Consider the following 21,503-nt stretch of genomic DNA (forward strand, 5'->3'; position numbering starts at 1 on the left):
TTCCAACAATGGCAGAAGAGGGTGAATAACAAAACTGAATTCTGATCTATTCAGAGGGTGGGCATAGGTAACTCATTGATGACCTTCATTGAACAGCATGTATAAAGACATGTTTTTTTCCGTTCTTTGAAAATAAGAGGAGTTCCCCATCCCTCCTTCCAGTACTTGCAAATTAAGAGGGAAACCTTAATTGCCCTAAGAAACAATGAAAACATTCAAGTGAGCCCTAGTTCCAGTGAGCCCTTTGCCTTCTCTTCTAAGCTATGCCATTATATTGCTTGTCACTCCTTCCTTCCTTTGCAGTGGCATTAATTCAAATATACGGGCTGTGGAGCTGTAATATCATTTAATGCCAGATGAGTTATTACCACGTAGGACCCCTCGAAGGCATCGGCCATTTGTGCAACAATGCCTAGTGTGTATCTGATCTAATAAGGAGCTATTTTATTTTGCTCTTCCGTTGGAATATAGTAGGAAGCTGAATGTTTGCCCTAGTTATCTCTTCACATTATAAATAGTAATATTCTTTAAAATTTTTTCATCATGACCTGAAATTTTATTTGTTCTTCACACAAATAGGAAAGTAGTATTTGTTATGTAAAGTTGAAGAAAGCTTGTTTGGGAAACTTTTAGGTTGGGTAGATTGTTATTTACACTTGTTACATTTCTCTTTTTATTCCCTTCTGCCCCCTGTAATGGAATGATGTAAATCCCTATGGATTTTTGTGTAAAGATACCGAATTGTGTACCTATCTTATTCTGCTGAAATAGCCAGTGTTGAAAATTCATGAACCAGTTAATATAACTCTGGAAACCAGGGCGCCTAGGTGGCTCAGTTGGTTGGGCAGCCAACTTTGGCTCAGGTCATGATCTCACAGTTCATGAGTTCGAGCTCCACATCGGGCTCTGTGCTGACAGCTCAGAGCCTGGAGCCTGCTTCAGATTGTGTTTCCGTCTCTCTCTGCCCCTCCCCTGTTCACTCTCTGTCTCTCTGTCAAAAATAAATTAAAAAACATTGAAAAAAATGTTTTTAAATATAACTCTGGAAACCAAAATAATTGTGAAATGTGAATTATAAAATGGTGGTTAAAATTTTAGACTGTAAGTTTGTGCATATTGTTTATTTTTTTTTTTTTTTTTTTTTTTTTTTCAACGTTTTTTATTTATTTTTGGGACAGAGAGAGACAGAGCATGAACGGGGGAGGGGCAGAGAGAGAGAGGGAGACACAGAATCGTAAACAGGCTCCAGGCTCCGAGCCATCAGCCCAGAGCCTGACGCGGGGCTCGAACTCACGGACCGCGAGATCGTGACCTGGCTGAAGTCGGACGCTTAACCGACTGCGCCACCCAGGCGCCCCTGTGCATATTGTTTAAAGATGGATACTAAACAATAACGGTACTAAACCTTAACACCAGCTCATTCTCCTCCCTATACACTAGATCCACATTTCCAATTGTGTTCCTGCAGAGAAAACCAATGCCTGCCTTTCTACTGAACCCCTATATGTAAGGAGGGTACTTATAAAATAAATACTTACTTAGAAAGTGTGATTGATCTCCTCAGTTTCTAAGTGAACACATAGTTGCCTAGTATATCTCATTAGAGAGTGATACTGACTGATGTCACTCTGGAAAACTTGGACTTTTAAGTTGAACTACTCAAAAATTGCCAACCTTATATATCCATTTAAAGATATTAAATTCAGGAGCACGGAGTCAAAATATTCTGGTGATATAAAATAATTTAAGATTGGGTGCCTGGGTGGCTCAGTCAGTTAAGTGTCTGCCTTTGGCTCAGGTCGTGATCTCACAGTTTGTGGGTTTGAGCTACGTATTGCGCTCTCTGCTGTCAGCACAGAGCCCCCTTCAGATTCTCTGTCCCCCTCACCCCTTACCCCTCCCCCACTCTTGAGTGCTCTCTCTCTCTCTCAAAAATAAAAATTTAAAAAAATTTAAAAAAAAGAAAAGAACTTAAGATTATTCAGCTTCCCACTGGATGCTAGAATTACCTTGATGGTATCCCTGACAAATGGCCATCTGGCTTCTTTGGGAGCATTTTAGATGATAGGGTGATTCTTGCTTTATCTAGTCATTTAGCTCTGATAAGCTCTTATATAATCCTTGGAATTTAATGATTTTACATAGAAATAAAAGTCACCCTTTTCAGGGCATCCCATTGTCGTGGCTATCCTCATCTGGATATATTCCAGATGAAGTATCCTTTTAAAAATATGCCTATGACTTTAATATTCCATGTATGATCTGAAACAATCTATAGGATTGTTATTTCCATAAACTCGGTGCTTTAAAAATGAAACCGAAGATGATGCTTGTTTCTTTTACAGCTGTTTCAGACACACAGTTACCTCGTTTTGTTTTTGTTTTTTCACATGAACAATTAGCAAGTCCTGGACTGGCAGTTAGGAGAGACCAATTTTCTAGGCTTTGATCCCTATGTGATTTGTTTGTGTGATCCTGGAAAACTCTCATAGTTTGTGATGTTGATAACAGAGGCAATGAGAAATTATATGAGGTGCTACAGAAAAAGCTCCTAATCTATCAACGAAAACCAGGAATAATGAAATTGACTCACAGCTTTCCAGATACAGGATGATATGCAAATGCATGTCAATAAAAACTTGGAACCATTTTCTGCATACATTATCATTGAAGTGACTACAGAAATTAACATTGGAGAGCCCCAAGGATCAGTCTCTGGATCACTTCTCTGTTTATACTCTCCCACATGAGCTCATGCAGTCTCATAGGTTTAAATATTATGTATTGACATTTGATTCTCAGATTTTATCTCCACTTCAAATCTCTCCCCTATACGCTAGATCCATGTATCCAACTGCCTGCCCAGTCCTTTCACTTGATGTTTTATAGGCATCTCAAACCTCCCATGTCTTGAAAACTGAGCTCCTGAGTTCTGATCTTGCCTCGCTTATGAATATAGTTTATTCACAGCACTAGAGCCAGATTGATTCTCCGGAAATAAATAAGTCAGGTCATATCAATTCTCTGCTCTAAACCCTCCAATGGCTTCCCAGTCTCACTCTGAGTAAAGGCTAAAGGATCTTACAATGGCCTACACAGCCCTCTACCCTCCCATTACATTTCTAGTCACATCGCTAGATTCCCAAACCTCCCTCCTCTTCCAGCTATACATTTCACCCCAGCCATATTAGTGGCTCCTTACTACTATTGTGTTATTTCGAAATATGCCAGGCACTTCCCTGCTTTAAGTTCTTTGCACTTGCTATTTCCTTTGCCCGGGGTGCTCTAAGATATCCTAGCTGGGTATCCTACCTCCTTCAGTTCTTAACTAAACGTCACATTCTCATTGAGCCCTATTCTGGCTATTCTTAAAATTGTACAAACACCCCACCCAACATTTCCTATCAAAGTTTCTTCCTTAATTTTTCTCCACAGCATTTGATATATTTACTATGTATTTTACTAATTTATTATTGTCTTTCTCTCCTTCCTTGAATATGAGATCCATAAAAGTAGAGATTTTTGTCTTATACTGCTCTATTCCTAGTATTTAGAAATGTTTAACCTAAGAGGTGTTTGATAAATAAATACTGATGAAAGGTGTCCCCAGACATATACTTTATATTCTTGTTGAGGTCTCTGATATACCCTCATATACCCTCTGATATACCATATGGGTCTGATATACCCACACTCTGTATGTGAACAGCCAGAAGACTTATGACATTTCAGAAAAAATGTACCTTCCTATCCAGAGTGCTTGTTTTGCTGAAGTTACCTGGAGGCTTGGGTCGTCTATGGCCTACTCTCCCTACTTAAAGATCCTAGTGCCAAGTTTTGCCATGCTTTCATTTAGAAGCCTCTACCAGCCTTTCTCAACCAAGGTTCCTCATCAGAATCACAGAACACAGAAGAGGACTGGAGAGACTGTTTTCTCAGCTATCAAAGGATGGTTCACAACTAGTACACTTCTAGATGGATAGAAGTAAATTGATATATTTGATGGATGCTTCAATGCATTAGGGCTTAATTCTGGTGGAACCCAGGTTGAAAAAGGCTACTTCAATTCCTGAAATTCCTGCGTTTTCCTGAAAGTGTTTATAAGTAACAGACGTCTAGAAACTCTTTCCCTAAGCACAAAACCTCATAAAAACAGATGAATAGACGAGGCTTTTCTTCAAAATCAAACCATTCTCAGTGATCTATTTCTGAAAAAGCTGTCTTTACAGGGAGTTAATTGGTTAAAGGTAAGAAAGGAAAGCTGAAGTCCCTTAGTTCATAATTGGTTCTTATAACACTTATAAAGCATTTTAAGATTTTTCCAAGTAACAAAGTTTTGTTTATTTGTTTGTATTTTGGTTGCTAACATAGCTTTTCACATATTTCTAGAGTGTTATTCATCAGTGAAATCTGCTGCACATTGACACACAGGTCCCTACTGTTATTTCCATTACCAAATGAATAGATTGGGCCTAAGAGGCATTGTCTGACTTAAAGTAGTCTAATAGGACTAATTCATCCGGGAGTCTGACTGCTTCTTCTAGCAATAACCTACAATGTCACAGCTGCTAGGAGGTAAGGCTTAATCAGGCTTGAGCCATAGAACATATGTGTATGCATGTTCTATGGGATAGATTATGGATTAGTGATTCATCAAGTTATGTTTTGATTCTGGGTTATCATGAAACAAGAGAACACCCTGTGGTAAAGTTATATTATACTTTATTATAACTTTTCTATATAGAAATTGAACCCTTTTTTGACTCTCATTTATTCATGAGGTTTTTCTGGTGGTAGTTAGGGGAAAGAGGGAGTATGGGAGAGAGAACATCTGTTATACTCCCTGTTTCACAGTTGGATAAATTGAGAATTGGTCACAACCAATTAGAGGTAAAGCTAGAGCTAAGGTCTTAGGCTGTGCTTCAGTTGATTATTGCCTTGATGATCAGCTGTTCCTTTTTAATTGAATTATAACTCTGGTCTTCAGAGTGTGACAATTACAAACACTTTACAAATTATGCAAGCATATATATACATGTGTGTTGGCTTTCTCTAAATTTTCCTGGGAAGAAACCTTTAATACTGTCTCAAATATTAAAGTGAATGTGCTACTTTAAATATAGGGACAGAAAGAAGTATGGATTCAAAAAACAAATGTCATGCTAGTTCAGAATAATCTTTCCACTGTGTTTGCAGAAGTAATACTCTCTTGATCTGGGTCTGTCAGCCATTTTGCATTCACATATTAGTACCATCTAGACAACTGATATTTTTGGTTCTCACCTGATAACAGGTCTGTATAAAGGACTCTTTGAAAACAAATCCATTGTGGCTGAAATAAAAACATTGATTGAGCTAACTATAACCAGTTGACTACTGTGAAGAAAATAAAATATGGTATTTGAGGAATTTTTTTTTAGAATAGGGAGGTGGCATAATAATTTCTTCTTGAGATAGAAGGCAAACTCAAGCCAAAAATTGGAGCGCTTCTCCTAAGGGGAAATTTTGGTGCTTATTTTTGTTGTTGTTTGTTTTGTTTTATTTTGTTTTTTACCCTGACTCATCCTTAGAATCTAGAGAGACAAAGGAGAGGAATGCTATTCTGGGTAGAGTGAGGACTCTGTCTCAACCTTTTTCATCATTGCCAGCCAGCCACCTGCTGCTTGGTTGGATTAGTAGATGACAGAGGTAGAAAAAAAAGGAACAATAAATAATATTGTATGTATGTCATCCCTTTCCCATTCAAAATCCTGAAGCTGATGGGGCGCCTGGGTGGCTTAGTCGGTTAAGCATCCAACTCTTGGTTTCGGCTCAGGTCATGATCTCATGGTTTGTGAGTTTGAGCCCCACATCGGGCTGTGTGCTGACAGTGCAGAGCCTGCTTGGGATTCTCTCTCTCTCTGCCCCTCGCCCGCTCACTCTCTGTCTCTCTCAAAAATGAATAAATAAAACTTAAAAATCCTGAAGCTGAGTAAGAACCTTTAAAGATGTTATTTCTGGTATTGACTTAAAAATATATGCAAAAGCCAACACTAATATCGGGTATCATTTATTCAGTATTTAATTTATACCAAGCATTGCATTAGCACTTTACTTACATTATCTCATTTAATCTTCTCAACAACTTGACTCTGACAAGTCATGTCTTCCAATTTACAATCTGCTTCATAATACATATTACAACCATAGGAAAAGAAAAACTCTAATTAATTCTGAAATGAGTCATTTCATGTCTGACTGACTCACCCATTAGACTGAAAACTCCATGAAGATGAAGACAGCCATATTTGTTCTATATACCCAGGAATTAGACTGTGCCTGGGACATAGTAGATAATGTGATAAAAATTTGTTGAATGAACAACTGAATGTGTGCATGATTGGATTCATGAATGAATTCTATTAATCTATTAACTAATTCTATTAATTCTGTTAATCAGGTTCTGGGACGCCTTTATTTTATATACCCAGAAACAGAGACTGAGGCTTCAAAGTCTGTCTGACCCCAGAACACGTAACCACTATATTTAAATGGCCATTGAGGAACATAGAAATCGTCATGCCTTTGTCAAAGGATTTGAAATTTCAGGATATTCTGAATGTCAACACTTTCTTCAAAAGTGATTATACTATAAATTATGATCAAGATTAGGGATGGCCACTGCCTTTCCTCTCTCAGGTGGTAGAAGCACCGCTCCCCTAAGCCTCTAACACATAAGCTATTTCAGAGTATCGACTAGTGAAACAGATGACTGCCCAGGAAGCTGTTTCTGGGCTCTGTTGCCAAAGGTACTTTGAACTCTTGCTCACCCGAGGAGGGAGAACCACAGACTTTTTATACTGATTAGTTCCTTTCAAGAACAAAGTCTCTTTGGGGATTTACTAATTCCCTCACCTCCCTTGGCGCCCATGTTCATTCTTGTTGCCTCGTGTTAGGACTTTGCTCTAGGGCAGTTTTCCAGTTCCAAGAGAGACACTCAGGCCCCTGCTGCCCAAACATCTTGTCGTGCCATGCCCGATTAGCTGGGCAAGGTCAGACTTGCCTTTTACAGCCTTCCCAGGTATAGATCCTTTGCTAAGAAATCCCAGAAATGCCATAATTCTCTGGATGTAAGTACATCAGAGCACCATAGACCTTAGGAGCTCTGAGCATTTGCAGCTTTCTCCCCTTACAAGTGATGGACATACTTCTTATCCCATTGAGAGATATGTAATGCTTTATAGATAGAGCTTTATATCCCCCAACCTCCCCTCCCCCTCAAAAAAACACAAGGGGCATCTGGGTGGCTCAGTTGGTTAAGCCTATGGCTTCGGCTGAGGTCATGATCTCATACTTTGTGTCAGCTCTGTGCTGACAGCTCAGAGCCTGGAGCCTGCTTCGGATTCTGTGTCTCCCACACTTTCTACCCCTCCATCTCTCTCTCTCTCTCTCTCTCTCTCTCTCTCTCTCTCTCTCAAAAACAAATAAACATTTAAAACAAACAAACAAACAAACACCACCACGACAACCACAAGAAACCTTGAGGGCTACTTAGGAAGAAACTATCCTCAGAAACTTAAACATAAGTCATGGAATGAAATTAAATCATCTAGCAAATGATTAGCAACTACAGATTTGTTTTAAAACTGAAAAGACCTCAGCTAAACATGTGAGTAGCAGCAGCAGCTGCCTGTTAGCCACAATCAAAAGCCTTAGACTTTCCACCCTCTAGCGTATACTGCTAAATGGATTAATCATCAGAGCATTTTAGTATACCAAAAGAGGATTTATCCACTTCTTTGGGAACCTGAAATGCCTACTGCTGGATCCACTGAGGCCAGCAAGAAGGGAGAGCACACTGAATACTTCATTGTCAATATCTAATTGGGTCTGCAGGCATAGTTCAGCCTCATCAGAGCGAGTTCTGAAAAGAAAGCTCTGTTATGTCAGACAAACACTTTTTGTGTGGTTCTTAATTACTTTCCCATGGGTTCCTTGTTTTCTAGGTCTTATCTGTTCAATTACTGTACTAAAACACAAATTACATCAGGCATCTAAGCAGCAGACAAAAAGGGCAGCTAGGATCCCAGAAACCCATAGGTTAATGACCATGATCTTGCATTAAGAACTTCAACCTATTGCTACCATGGTGTAACCTCTCTCGTTTTGCATATTCAAGGACCTCATGTTCTGAAGATCATTAGCCCTGGGTAGTTAATGCTATCCAAGGGGAACGTCTTTGGCAACCTCTCTCAGCTTCCTCTTTCTGACCTGTGGATAGCACTTTCCATAGGAGGTGGTGGACCCAGCTCCATGGTGCCATTTAGGTGCCTACCATTTAGGTGTACATCTGTATGGTGCTGGATGACTAGAGAAGCCTCAGTTCACCCCACGGTGTAGAATTTCAGAGGAAGCCATTTGTTTCCCTGAGGGCTTTTTATCTGTCATTTCAGCGGCTTCATATACAGATAGCTCTGATGATGAGACATCTCCCAGGGACAAGCAGCAAAAGAACTCTAAGGGAAGCAGTGACTTCTGTGTCAAGAACATCAAACAGGCAGAGTTTGGACGAAGAGAAATTGAAATCGCTGAACAAGGTAAAGAAAGCCAGCACCTGTTCTTTTTCATGCTGCCCGTGTCTTTTTGTCCGTGTTAATCCCTTTTTATGTCCTGGGGTCTAGTTGCTTGTGAAATTTAAGAGTGGTTTTAAAGAGGGGTGTCTGGGTGGCTTAGTTGGTTAAGCGTCTGACTCTTGATTTCCACTCAGGTCATGATCTCACAGTTCGTGAGTTCGAGCCCCCGAGTCAGGCTCCGCACCGACAGTGCAGAGCCTGCTTGGGATTTTCTCTCTCTTACCCTCCCCCAATTGCCCTCTCTCTCAAAGTAAATAAATAAATCTAAAAAAAAAAAAAAAAAGGAATGGTTTTAAAGAATACTTAAAAGAAATCTGAACTTAGGGAACACTGTGGGGAAGGAGTGTACTCTGGTAGGTCTATAAGGAACCCCTATACCAGGAAAAGGCAGAGAGAATGGATGAGTAAGACTGGGAGATGGGGAGTCAGAACTCTGGAGAATTTGCCTCTGAAAGCCTATTATAAAAGAAAAATCAGATTCAATGTCTTGATTCCTTAAGGAACCCAATCTAACAACCTGACCGGGGGAAGAATCTTACTTTAAGAGAATAAGTTCTTCTGTTTATTCTTTCTCTCTCATTCCCTCCTCTCTAATAGCGCTGTGTATGTATTGTGCCTTTTCAGAAATGCCTGCACTGATGGCTTTGAGGAAGAGAGCTCAAGGAGAAAAACCTTTGGCTGGAGCCAAAATTGTGGGTTGCACACACATCACTGCTCAGACTGCTGTGAGTCCTTTTTCTTTCTCCACATAATAATAGTTAATAATAGCCACCAGCTATTGAGTGCTTGCAAAATGCCAAGCGGTAGGTTAAGAGCTTAACAAGTATTAAGTCATTAATCCTTGTAATGGCCATGTAAAGCAGGTATTCTTGTTTCTACTTTGCAAACGAGGAAAGTAAGGCTCAGGGTGTTTAAGTAATTTGTCTGAGGTTATACAGCAAGTAAAATCATAGAATCCAGGTTTGAACTTCAATTCATCTGACTCCCAAGTTTATGCTTTCTCTGTGCTACACTGCTTCCCCTTGTCTTGCCTTCCAATGTCATTTCCATAAGGCAGCTCTCTTAGATTGCTTTCAGCTGCAAGTAAAAGAACCTGATTCAACCTGACTCATACCTAAAGGAACTGACTATATTACATAGCTAGGAGTTCAGAGGTAAGGTGGACTTCAAATTTAGGATCTCAAGGCTCCAGTTTCATCTATCTGTAATTTTCTTGGAGCTCCCTTTTCACTTGCTTACTTCATTCTCAGGCTCATAGCAAGTTGATTACAGCTCTTTAAGCCATCACAGACTGACATGAAGAGTAGGAAGGACCATTTCTTCTTCTCCCCCAAAAGCAAGTAAATCTTTCCCAGAAGTCTTCCAGGATATTCCATCATGTGTCATTGAACAGAACAGGGTCACATACCCATGGCCCACCAGTCCTGGCAAGGGGACTGGGATTACCATGATTGATTTAGACTAGTGATTCTTAACCCTATCAGATTCAGTGTCTCCTCTTTATAAAACATATTTTTGCAATGCCTCTGTATTATCTTAAAATGAAATTCAAACATAACATACCTCAGTACATATAATTTTTAAAAAATCAATATAAAATCTTAACTGAAATATGAAGGAGGAATAGAGGAAAAGTAATTTATAAAGAAATAATGTGTATTTCCGTATGTAAATGCTTGGGCACAAGAATAGTGGAATACTCAGATATTTGTACTTCCTCATAGCATTATTTGAATGAGAATGCCACAAATGTAGATAGAAATGTGTTACTGATTCTAAGGCATCAGAGTGACATTGCCAAATTATATAATTTTCTGAATCATATTATAATAAACTATAAACTTTTTATAAATCTCTGAACAGCAACAATAACAAGTGTGTGTTTGCTCTTAATTTACACAAGTGTTACATTCCTGGGAAAGCTATTACTATTTTGTATTAAAACTACAAGAGTATTTTTGGTTAATGTGTAAGGTGGAATAAGGTTCTAAACTTAGATCATTATAAATAGGTTTCTCACCCTTGTGAACTTTCATCGGAACATTTGAAAACTGCAGTAAATGTGGCATGGTTTTTGTTGTAAGAGACTGTCCTGCACTTTCGACATGTCAAAATCTCTGGTCCTGATCACTCAATGCCAATAGCATTCCCCTCCCGACTATTGTGACAATCAAAAATGCCCCCGCAGTTTTCCAGAGCTCCTCTGTTGAGAATCACTGACTCAGAGCCATCATCAAAGACGTAAGAGATTGAATTGCCAACCGTAATGAAAACACTACAGGAAATTGGTGTATTGAGAAATGGTCTGAAATCATTTATATGATTTATAAGACTCAGGTCATCTGTATGGTTAGATCGACGTTCAACAGAGTGTCTCCTGAAGCATAACACTTATTTATATGGCCACATTCCTGATTAAGAACAGAAGAGAGTCCTTAAGACCCAGGCAGCTACTGTTATGATCTTTACCATGAGACGTTTCCATATTACATGTTCTCTAAGGAAAAAAATACCTTGATTACCCCAAATTAATATAATAAATTGAAAAGCTGTCTCTTTTTGGAGCTACAGACTAATAAATCAAGGCAGAAACACTCTTGGAATCTTTTTTGGGCTTCCCTAGTCAGTGACATGAGACTTCAGTGTGGTGGCTTAAAATAGTAAGTGCTTCTGTACTGTCTCATGTTGCTAAATTGTATCTAGTTTCTTTTTTACCCCCTGGGTCACCAAACATTACCACCTTTCAAGGCTCCCTTCTACTTTCTCTTGAATGGAGTAATCAAAATTAGTTTACCAGTTTTAATATTATTTCAAAGTTTCCTCCCCACATTTTTTTCTTTTTCCTTTAAACAAATAATCACACAGGGGTGCCTGAGTGGCTCCATCAGTTAAGCATGTGACTCTTGATTTCGGCTCAGGTCGTGATCTCATGTTTGTGAGTTCGAAGCCTGAGTTGGGCTCTCCACTGACAGTGTGGAGCCTGCTTGGGATTCTCTGTCTCCCTCTCTCTCTGCCCCTCCCTTGCTCGCACACTCTCTCCCTCAAAACAAATAAATAAAAATAAAAATAAATAATAATAACAAAGGAATTTTTACCTTGTTTTGTTTTTAATCTCCGTTTTCTTTTTCTGATTACAAAAGGAGTTAATGTTCATTTTATAATGCTCAAACATTACCATACTCTGTAATGTAAAAAGACAGTCTCCTATGATCCCATGTTCCAGAAATAACTATCATAGTTAGTTAATGGTTTCCTATCCATGTTTCCAATAGACTTGGATCTATTTGTATTTTTTAGGCATGTTTCCCTGGTTCCTTCTAATAACCAGATTCCTTTGCTACTCTCTCTAAACAGTCATGATTGAAAGTCAGGTTAAGCCAGCTTCTAAGCTCTGTCTTCCTTCCACTCCTACCTGCCTTCACTCCTGTTTGAGCCCTAACAGCTAGCACTCTTTACTTAGAATTCTTTTTTAAAATATTTATTTATTTTTGAGAGAGAGAAAGAGAGAGAGAGAGAGTGCATAAGCAGGCGAGGTGCAGAGAGAGAGGGGGACAGAGGATCTGAAGCAGGCTGCTCCCTGACAGCAAAGAGCCAGACACATGGGGCTTGAACTCAAACTTGACTGTGAGATCATGACCTGAGCTGAAGTCAGACACTCAACAGACCGAGCCACGCAGGCACCCAGCATGATTTTTTTTTTAATTTAATTTATTTATTAAAAAATTGTTTTTTAATGTTCATTTATTTTTGAGAGAGAGAGAGAGCACACGTACATGCACAAGTTGGGGAGGAGCGGAGAGAGAGGGACACACAGAATCCAAAGCAGGCTCCAGGCTCTGGGCTGTCAGCACAGAGCCCAACACGGGGCTGGAACTCACTGACTGTGAGATCTTGACCTCAGCCAAAGTCGGACGCTTAACCGACTGAGCCACCCAGGCGCCCCACGTTTGTTTTTTTTAATTAAACCATAACTAGAATTTTTACTTAGCATTGAAATATGAGAAAATACAAGTTTTACAACATGAAAAGTACCAGTGCTAAGAGTTAACTACTGTCAGGAAATTTTAAAACAGGTTTTTTAAAAGATTTTTTTCCCCAAAGTTTATTTATTTTTGAGAGAGAGAAACGTAGAGAGCAAGCAGGGAAGGGGCAGAGAAAGAGAGGGGGATGGACTCCCAAGCAAGCTCCACGCCGTTGGCACAGAGCTTAATGCAGGGCTCAAACTCAGAAGCCGTGAGATCATGATCTGAGCCAAAACCAAGAGTCTGATGCTTAACCAATTGAGCCACCCAGGCGCCAAAAACAAGTTTTTTTAACCAAAGCTTTATTCTTGTTAAAATAGTTAATAATCAAAGCAGTAGGGGGAATACTACTTTCTTTAAAAGAATCCTATGTCTATCTTATATATTGAAGTTAAAAGTAAATCAGGATCAAATTGGCAGAATAAATTTTTAAAATAATTTTTAAAAATAGTTTTTAATTTGAAATAAACACAGATTTATAAAGTTGTAAGTACAGTACAGGTCACTTTTTTTCTTAGCCATTTGAGAGTAAGTTGCCAACCTGATGCTCCTTGACCCACAAATACTTTAATGTATATTTTCTACATACAAGGACATTCTCTCATATGACCAGTACAACTATTCAAAATTAGGAAATTAACATTGATTTATATTACCATCTAATCCTCAGACCTTGTATGAATTTTACTAGTTGTCCCAGTATTATATTTTATAACCCAAAGATCCAGCCCCTAGTTACACATCTCGTTAAACGTCATCCCCTTTTAGTCTCCTTTAGTCTGGAACAGTTCATCAGTCTTTCTTTGACTTCCATGACCTTGACCCTTTTGAAAATTATAGATGAATTATTCTATAGATTGTGCTCAATTCCAGTTTTCCTGATACTTTCTCATTATTAAATTCGGGATATGCATTTATGGTAGGAAATGATGTTCCATTTTTTTCATTGAATCTTATCAGGTGGCACATTGATTTAGATTTGATTTATCATTTGTCAAGATGATGTTCATTTTGATCCTTTGCTTGAGGTAGTGTCTGCTAGACTTTTCCACTGTAAAAGTTATTTTTCCCTCTTTGTAATTAAAAAGTATTTTGTGAGGTAGTAATATGAAACTATGTAGATATCCCATTCTTCATCAGGCTTTCAGTTTATTCATTTATTTACTTATTTTTATTTGTATGAATCATTATTTCCTATTTTATTTAATGCATTATGATCCGTTACTATCACTATTTATTATGATGCTTAAATTGTTCCAAACGTCCTAGTGGAGTCCCTTCAGTCTGGCTTCTGTGGCTTTTTGTCTTTTGACATATCCTTCTCATTCTTTGAGCACTTACTTGCTTCTAGTATAAGATTATCTAAGCTCATCTTGTACATTCTCTGCCCTAACCCCGGAATCAGCCATTTCTCCAAGGGGCCTGGTTCCTTTTAAAGGATCTGGATGCTATTGTATTTTTTGCCATTGGAATATCATTTTTCCTGGATCTTCTTTCATTTCGTATTTTGGAAAATAATTGCCCAATAACTCTTCATATATTTCTTTTGCCCTGTTCTCTCCTTCTCCTCATACTATTCCAGTTTACATGTATGTTAGACATTTGATAATGGCCCATAGATCTTGGATGCTCTGTTCTTGGATGCTCTGATTTTTATTCCCTACTCTTTTTTCTTTCTGTATTTCAATTTGGTGATTTTTATTGATCTGTCTTCAAGTTCACTGATTCTATCCTCAGATATGCCTAGTCCGATGATGAGCCTGATGAAAGAATCCGTAATCTCTAATACCTATTAACATGTTTTCTGACATTTCTATTTGACATATTTTTATTATTTCCATCTCTCTGCTGAAATTTCCTATCTGTTCATGGACGTCATCCATCTTTTCACTAGACCACTTAATATAAACATATTAATTACAGCTAATTTAAAGTTTTATTTATTATAGCTAATTTAAACATTTAGTTCATCTTAGAGGCTTGTTCTCTTGAATATTGTATTTCTTGACAATGGGGAGGATTCCACTTTTTTGTGTGTCTTGACATTTTTTTTTTTAATTTGTTTTCAAGTCAGTTAACATACAGTGTAGTCTTGGCTTCAGAAGTAGAACCCAGTGATTCATCTCTTACATATGACACCCAGTGCTCATCCCGAAAAGTGCCCTCCTTAATGCCCATTTAATTGACCCCTGCCAGTGTGTCTTGAAATTTTATCTTGAATGGTAATTTGTTAGTTTCCATTATTGTCATGAACTTGGTTGGATTTCAATTATTGTTCTGCACCATAGGCCTCAAATTGCTCCAGTAGTGGGCAGCTGTTACATTGTGATTTGAGGTTAACGGAAGGTTCTTCTCAGTGTTTTGGCTTCAGTCTCAGCTTTCAGTTGCTTCTACACATGCTTGCCACAGGGGTGGGGGAAAGGGGGTGTCATCTCCCACTTCAGATACATGCCCCACCTGCTGCACTAGGCTGCTGCTCTTTGTTTCCTAGAGCTTGGCTCATGGTGAGGGCAGGTAGGGTTCTCGCATCTCCTGGTCCAGCCTCAGTCTTAGGTCTCTGTGAGGTGGGGCTTTTTCATTGTTCCTGCCTCTTCTTCCCATAGCAGCCAAATTTTCCCTTGTGTCTGTGATAGGTCTTGTGCAAGAGATATTTTCCTGCCTTTCCTGGAGAAGTAGCAGATCTTTAACAGTCATACCTTGTTTTATTGCACTTCACAGATAATGGCATTAAAAAAACTTTTTTTTTTTTAACATTTATTTGTTGTTGAGAGACAGAGAGAGACAGAGTGCAAGCTGGGGAGGGGCAGAGAGAGAGGGAGACAGAATCTGAAGCAGGCTGTAGGCTCTGAGCTGTCAGCACAGAGCCCAATGCAGGGCTCGAACCCACGAACTGTGAGATCATGACCTGAGCTGAAGTTGGACACCCAACTGACTGAGGTACCCCAAAGTATTTTTTAAATTAAGGTATGTACAGTGTGCTATCGCACACTCAATAGGTTACACTATAGTGTAAACATAACTTTTATATGCACTGGGAAACCAAAACATTCATTTGACTTGCTTTATTGTGATATTCACTTTATTGTGGTAGTCTGGAACCTGCAGTTTCTCTGAGGTATGCCTGTACTTTGTGTCAGTGCAAGGTCCTGGGCCCAAGAAGGCTTACTTCTCTCCAAGGAGCAGGGAGTTTTTGCTTCCACTCTTCCCCAGAAGCAGTGGATCTTTGTCTGGTCCCTGACTGCGGGCATAATTTCTGCTCCTCTTCCTTTAGCTTAAGACTTTTGCTTCCTATGAGAGAAGAGCGTGGCAAAGTGCCTGTTTTTGAGCACAGCTGATCAGGTCCTTGCCCCCCAGTCTTTCTTGTGAGCGCTGGGTGGAAGCCCCTGGAAAAGAGCTTGCGTGTGAGTGTGAAATCTCCTTGTGCCTGGGGTTATTAGAAATTCCAAGCTGACATACTTTCCCACACTCAGCCTTTACTATTCATTGAATTCTAGCTTTTTTTTTTTTTCTCCTCCTGTGTGGCACCCACATCTTCCTCCCATGCTCTGTCAGAGGTGAAACAGTGTGTTCCCTGTCTCCTTAAACGGATTTGTCACTTTGGAGTTCAGTGCACTTTGTTGCTTTATAACCTCAGCTCTTTGATGGGCTCAAGAAAAGTTAAGGTTTTATAGATTACTTGGCTGTTGTTAGGATTGGAGCTTTTCTTGCAGCTTCCTTACAGAGAAGCAGAACTGTAAAACTGGTGGTTTTTCAAAAATGTTTTGGCTCTAAAATCCTTGGTTTAATTAAGTCTTGTAAGGAGGCCCAATATATTAAATAGGCAGAAGAGCATTGAGCTCAGCTGGAGCCTTCCCCCATGCCTTCCCCAACCATTGCCCTCCACTCAAAACACGGAAGGATTTCTGTAAGGCACAGTTTGAAAATCACTGGCCTTAGCAATTCCTGATATATTTTCTCAATGTCAGATATAAAAACTTAATTTCCCTGACCAGTAGTTTGGCCAGCCTTGCTCATCCCCTGCTTTCTCTTTAATACAGGTGCTTATGGAAACCCTGGGTGCGCTGGGGGCACAGTGCCGATGGGCAGCCTGCAACATCTATTCCACTCTCAATGAAGTGGCTGCTGCTCTAGCAGAAAGTGGTAAGATTGGTTTTGCTTGTATTCTGTGTCTTTGGCTAAAGTAAGTCTCTGAAAAGTTCCACGGGTTCAATATAAACCTTTAAGGAAGTTAAACATTAAAGTTGCTGTCTTGGGGGAAATGGATGCCTATTCTTGACAAGTTTGCTCTCCTGGGCTTCTCTTGTTAAATATGATGAAGGTAACTCTGTTGTTTTACAGTTGGCAAATATCTTCTTATGTCTAATATTCCCTTATTAGTTAATTCTTTGCCTTGACTTGCTCATATTAGAACACTAGTGAACACTACTCGTTGTCTGAAGCAATATGGATTAGAAAAGAAAGTGCTTCAGGCATAGTTTTGTGGTCCTGCTGGTTTTTTCAGCAGTTTGCCCTGATTTAATGTTTGGTGTTTCTGCTTCAGAAGCAGTAAAAAGGACTTGACCTGGCAGATTAATATTTGATCACAGTGGCTCCTGACACAGGAAGGACGAAAGAAATGGAGAAATTTGGACTTTGCCAGTTTCTTGCCTTCGCTCTGTGACAGCATAGCACAGATCAGAGTACCAAATGCTTGTGGCTCCAGAGCTCTTGAGAAATGCTTAGAAAGCTCTGTAATGCATGCATGTCTCTCCTGCTAGCACTTTAGTATTTCATTTGTTCTTTCATTTATATTCATTCATTTATACAATTTTTACTAATGTACAAAATATGTATATAAATGTGCAGAGATATTAAATATATAGCCCAATGATTTGTACATAAGCATTCTTTTTTTTCTCTTCAACAAATACTTAGTGACCTACTCTAAGAGATATAAGGACAAATGAGACTATGTCTTTGCCCTAAGAATCTTATATTGTGGTTGAGAAGAAAAGACACATCTACAAGTAATGATAATACAAGGGTATATATGGTAAATGCCACAACAGATCAGAAATCTACATTCAGTGCACAAGCAAGTGGCTTGTAAAAGTTCAGATTCCATGAGCGATCACTTGGAGCTGAGTTAATCAGGCTTTGTTAGACACATGACACTTAACTGGGCTATGACAACATTTTAACAGACGGAGAAGAGTGTAAGGGTTTTCCTGATGAAGAAGACGGGATGACTAAAGTTTAGATGCAGGAAAGATCGAAGTGTGGTTGGGAAATGGTGAGACTTCCAGTTTGACTGGATCAAGAAGTACTTACTTCTTGTCTCTTCTTTTTTCCCTTAAGTCATATTTTTAGCATCCATCATACTCTTGTCCCTTTTGTTTGTCCTCTTTTGTATATTAAGAGCAAAATGACCACCAGAGACAAAGGAGTGGATGAAGGGGCTGAAGACCATGTTAATCAGTGAAGAAAGTCAAGCCAAGGAGTAGAGCAGAATGAGAGAGTTTGGAAATGGGGAAAACCAACATCTTGTCAAAATTTAGAGGCAGCCCTTTTTTCAGGCTTTAATAGTTTCTCTTTGTTCCCCTTTGTCAGGATTTCCTGTCTTTGCCTGGAAAGGAGAATCAGAAGATGACTTTTGGTGGTGCATTGATAGATGTGTGAATGTGGAGGGTTGGCAGCCAAACATGGTGAGTTAGATTTCTACTAGCACAATTCCTGAGGGATCTGGTGGGGACAGAGTAGGGGGCCCTGGCAGGGGAGAGGGTGTCTCAACAGGAAGGAAGGAAAATGCTTCCTTTTCTATCTGATGTACCTGTGCTTCCAGCACAACTGTGGGCTTATGTTTAGGGTACCCCGAGAATATTGAACTTAGCCTCAAAGTGCTATAATTGTTGGTGCTGATCTTAGAAGCATTTATATTCATCAGCAACATTAAAATACTGCTCAGGGTTCACAGCTTTTGGCTGTCTCAAAAGCAAGGTTAATGAGTTACCATCCCCTTCTCCTGCTTACCTCCCGTCCAACAACAGTAATCCAAATGTGCACACACACACACACACACACACACACACACACACACACACAGCTCCTGTGGTGCTTAGCGTTTCTCTAGAGTTACATGCTGAATTTATAGTAAACCTGAAGAGATCCCAAGTTCAAATTTCTTCTCTTTATTCTGTACTTGAAGAAAGATGACTAGGCACAGAGAAGCTTGGGGTTATTTCGCTTCATGTTATTTGTGTTTCATTTTTGAAAAGATCAGGTTCTTGAAGGCTTATAGCACATTAGATTTCACTGAGAAGCAAAAAGCTGCACAAAATACGAGGCACTCCTACTTCATAAGCACTTCTGTGTATGAAAGAGAGGAGAAATTAGGGACTCAACTGGAAAAAGAAGCCTTGATGCTCTACTCCAACTATTGCTTGCGAATTGCAGAGCAGGCCTCACTTGGTGCGCAAGGAGAGGAGCATCCTCTTTCTGGATTCTGGAGCCAGGTTACATTGCACCGTGTGCTGGTGTGAGGAAGCTGGGTCAATAGCCTGCTTAAAGGGAGGGAGGAATCAGCTGTGAGATGAGTCAGCTCATTCCCACAGAGTTAACTGGGACTGGAAGGAGTTTGATTGACAGACCGAAAGGAGACACGCCAAGAGGGTTTCTATGGGGAATAAAGCATTAATTTTAGAGTGGAGAATTTAGGGAGGACACAGGATTGCAACCAGAGAGCATTTACAGACTATAGGGCCAGGACAAACTGCCAGAAAAACTGATGAAGAAACTAAGCAAGGATAAAAACCATTGTCACTCCAGCAAATAGAGCCCATTCCTCTAGGGATCCTATCGAGATCTAGTACTTTTACTTGCTTTCCAACCTCAGGAAGATTCCCTGGTGGCAAGAATTTTCTGCAATAGAATACCATGGTGAGAATTAGGGGCTACCTTCATTAAATAAATCTGAGGGATAGCAACCACCTGCCTGTATTAGATCCCTCTGTTAAAAGAAAAGTGGACCAGAATAGTGGGACTTAAGACCCAGAGTTTCCAGTTGCTCAGGCTCTTATGCCTCTGGTCTTTTATGTGGGTAGGGGTCCGAAACCCTGTTCTGAGGGTTTCTACTGGGAGAAAATGGAGCATTAACTTTTAGAATGAAGCGAATGTATTTTAATGAGAGTCTTGCCTTGGATCCCTGCTCTCAAACAAACTTTAGTTAAGTCAGAGAAACAAGATGGGGAGCAAGCCTAGAAGCACAAAAAGAGCTTAGGTGCTCGACATGAGGTGGGGGAATTGGTGTACCCAGGAGTCCAGGGTGGCACTGGGGGCACTTGTGGTAGAGTTGATATTTGATGAGACTCCACAATGGGTGCATGCCAGTAGGGGGCAACGCAGTTCTGTGAGGACTTCACGGGGATAACGATTTGGAAAGTCCTGCTAAGCCTTTCTGACAGCTCGGTGAAGGGCTGAATGAAGTGCCACAGCCTAGTGCCTAAGAGCGTTCTAAGCTGGTCTTTCTTTAGCTTATTTATAATTCAAAAACTTTCCTCTGCCGATTAAAGCTCCAGTGGGCACGGCATTGTGTTTATCTTTAATCCCAACCTGAAATGGTGATGAGCTGTTCAGAGGCATGCTTGCACACCTACATGCTGCACAGTTCCCAAGTTATTTTTAATTTGGTTTATAAAGAGTGTGAGGTTTCGCTAGGCAAAACCCTTCCGTGCTGCCTGATATCTTGGGGAGGATAGTGCCTATGCTTTGGGAGAAGTGAAGGATTAACGAATACAGTCTTCTAAGCCATTGTTCTGGGAGGGAGACTAATTATCTGGCTTTATTTAAACTAAGCTTTGACTGACTGTAATTGAAGTCCTGAATGTAACTGGTAGAAATATGCCGATATCAAGGTCAGGCTTTCTAAATATCTACAGTGCATTTAAGAACTAGTTGTCGGGGCGCCTGGGTGGCTCAGTCGGTTAAGCATCCGACTTCGGCTCAGGTCATGATCTCGCGGTCCGTGAGTTCGAGCCCCGCGTCAGGCTCTGTGCTGACAGCTCAGAGCCTGGAGCATGTTTCGGATTCTGTGTCTCCGTCTCTCTCTGACCCTCCCCCGTTCATGCTGTCTCTCCCTGTCTCAAAAATAAATAAACGTTAAAAAAAAAATTAAAAAAAAAAAAAGAACTAGTTGTCTAGATAACCACTTCAGCTCTTAGTTCATAAGAAAATCCTCCTTGCGTTGCTGTGTATTTTGATACAGTAGATGTATTGTGTGGGAAGGTCATTTGGCTGTGAGAATTACAGTGACCTTTTACCCTTCATTGCCTTTTACTTCAGGGTAATGACTGGTCATTATATTGGTTTTAAGTTACTTTGCATAACCCTATGGGAAATTTGAAATATCTGTAAATTGGCAAAAATTGGGATGAAAGACCCAGAGCAACACCGGAAACCCTGAGCCTTCAGCAAAATAAATGATATTGTTGATGCTTATTATTGCAGATATTGGATGATGGAGGGGATCTTACTCACTGGATTTATAAGAAGTATCCTAATATGTTCAAAAAAATTAAGGGCATAGTGGAGGAGAGTGTCACTGGAGTCCACAGGTAAGATTTGACATGGGCATACCTGGTTTTATGCAGCCTAGGTATATACTCTGATAATCACCCACCTGTAGAGTACATTATGTTAAAAATTGGAACCTGCTATGAGGTGATGAGATCTGAGTCTGAACACTTGTTCTTTTAATTAACAAGGCAAATAACAAACCTAAAATTGGGAGTGGGGGACAGGTAAGGCAACAAGTGTGGTCCTCATGTTTTCTAGTCATTGTAATGCAACGACTGCTTGTCCTTTTTAGATGAATTCGTTTTTTCCATAGATGTTG

At 39.8% G+C, this 21,503-nt stretch overlaps 1 protein-coding gene across 7 annotated transcripts in view; it reads left to right on the forward strand.

Annotated features, from left to right (window-relative positions):
- AHCYL2 (adenosylhomocysteinase like 2) overlaps positions 1–21,503 on the forward strand; it is a 166,342-nt gene that overhangs the window by 122,951 nt on the left and 21,888 nt on the right. For all 7 annotated transcript variants that reach the window (XM_042924258.1, XM_042924277.1, XM_042924266.1 and 4 more), the window contains exons 3-7: positions 8,433–8,576; positions 9,237–9,337; positions 16,672–16,774; positions 18,224–18,318; positions 21,116–21,222. In XM_042924258.1, the coding sequence (XP_042780192.1) occupies positions 8,433–8,576; positions 9,237–9,337; positions 16,672–16,774; positions 18,224–18,318; positions 21,116–21,222 (550 nt within the window). The remainder of the gene's footprint in view (positions 1–8,432; positions 8,577–9,236; positions 9,338–16,671; positions 16,775–18,223; positions 18,319–21,115; positions 21,223–21,503) is intronic.

Source organism: Panthera leo, chromosome A2, assembly GCF_018350215.1.
Source record: "Panthera leo isolate Ple1 chromosome A2, P.leo_Ple1_pat1.1, whole genome shotgun sequence".
NCBI classification, from domain to species: Eukaryota; Metazoa; Chordata; class Mammalia; order Carnivora; family Felidae; genus Panthera; species Panthera leo.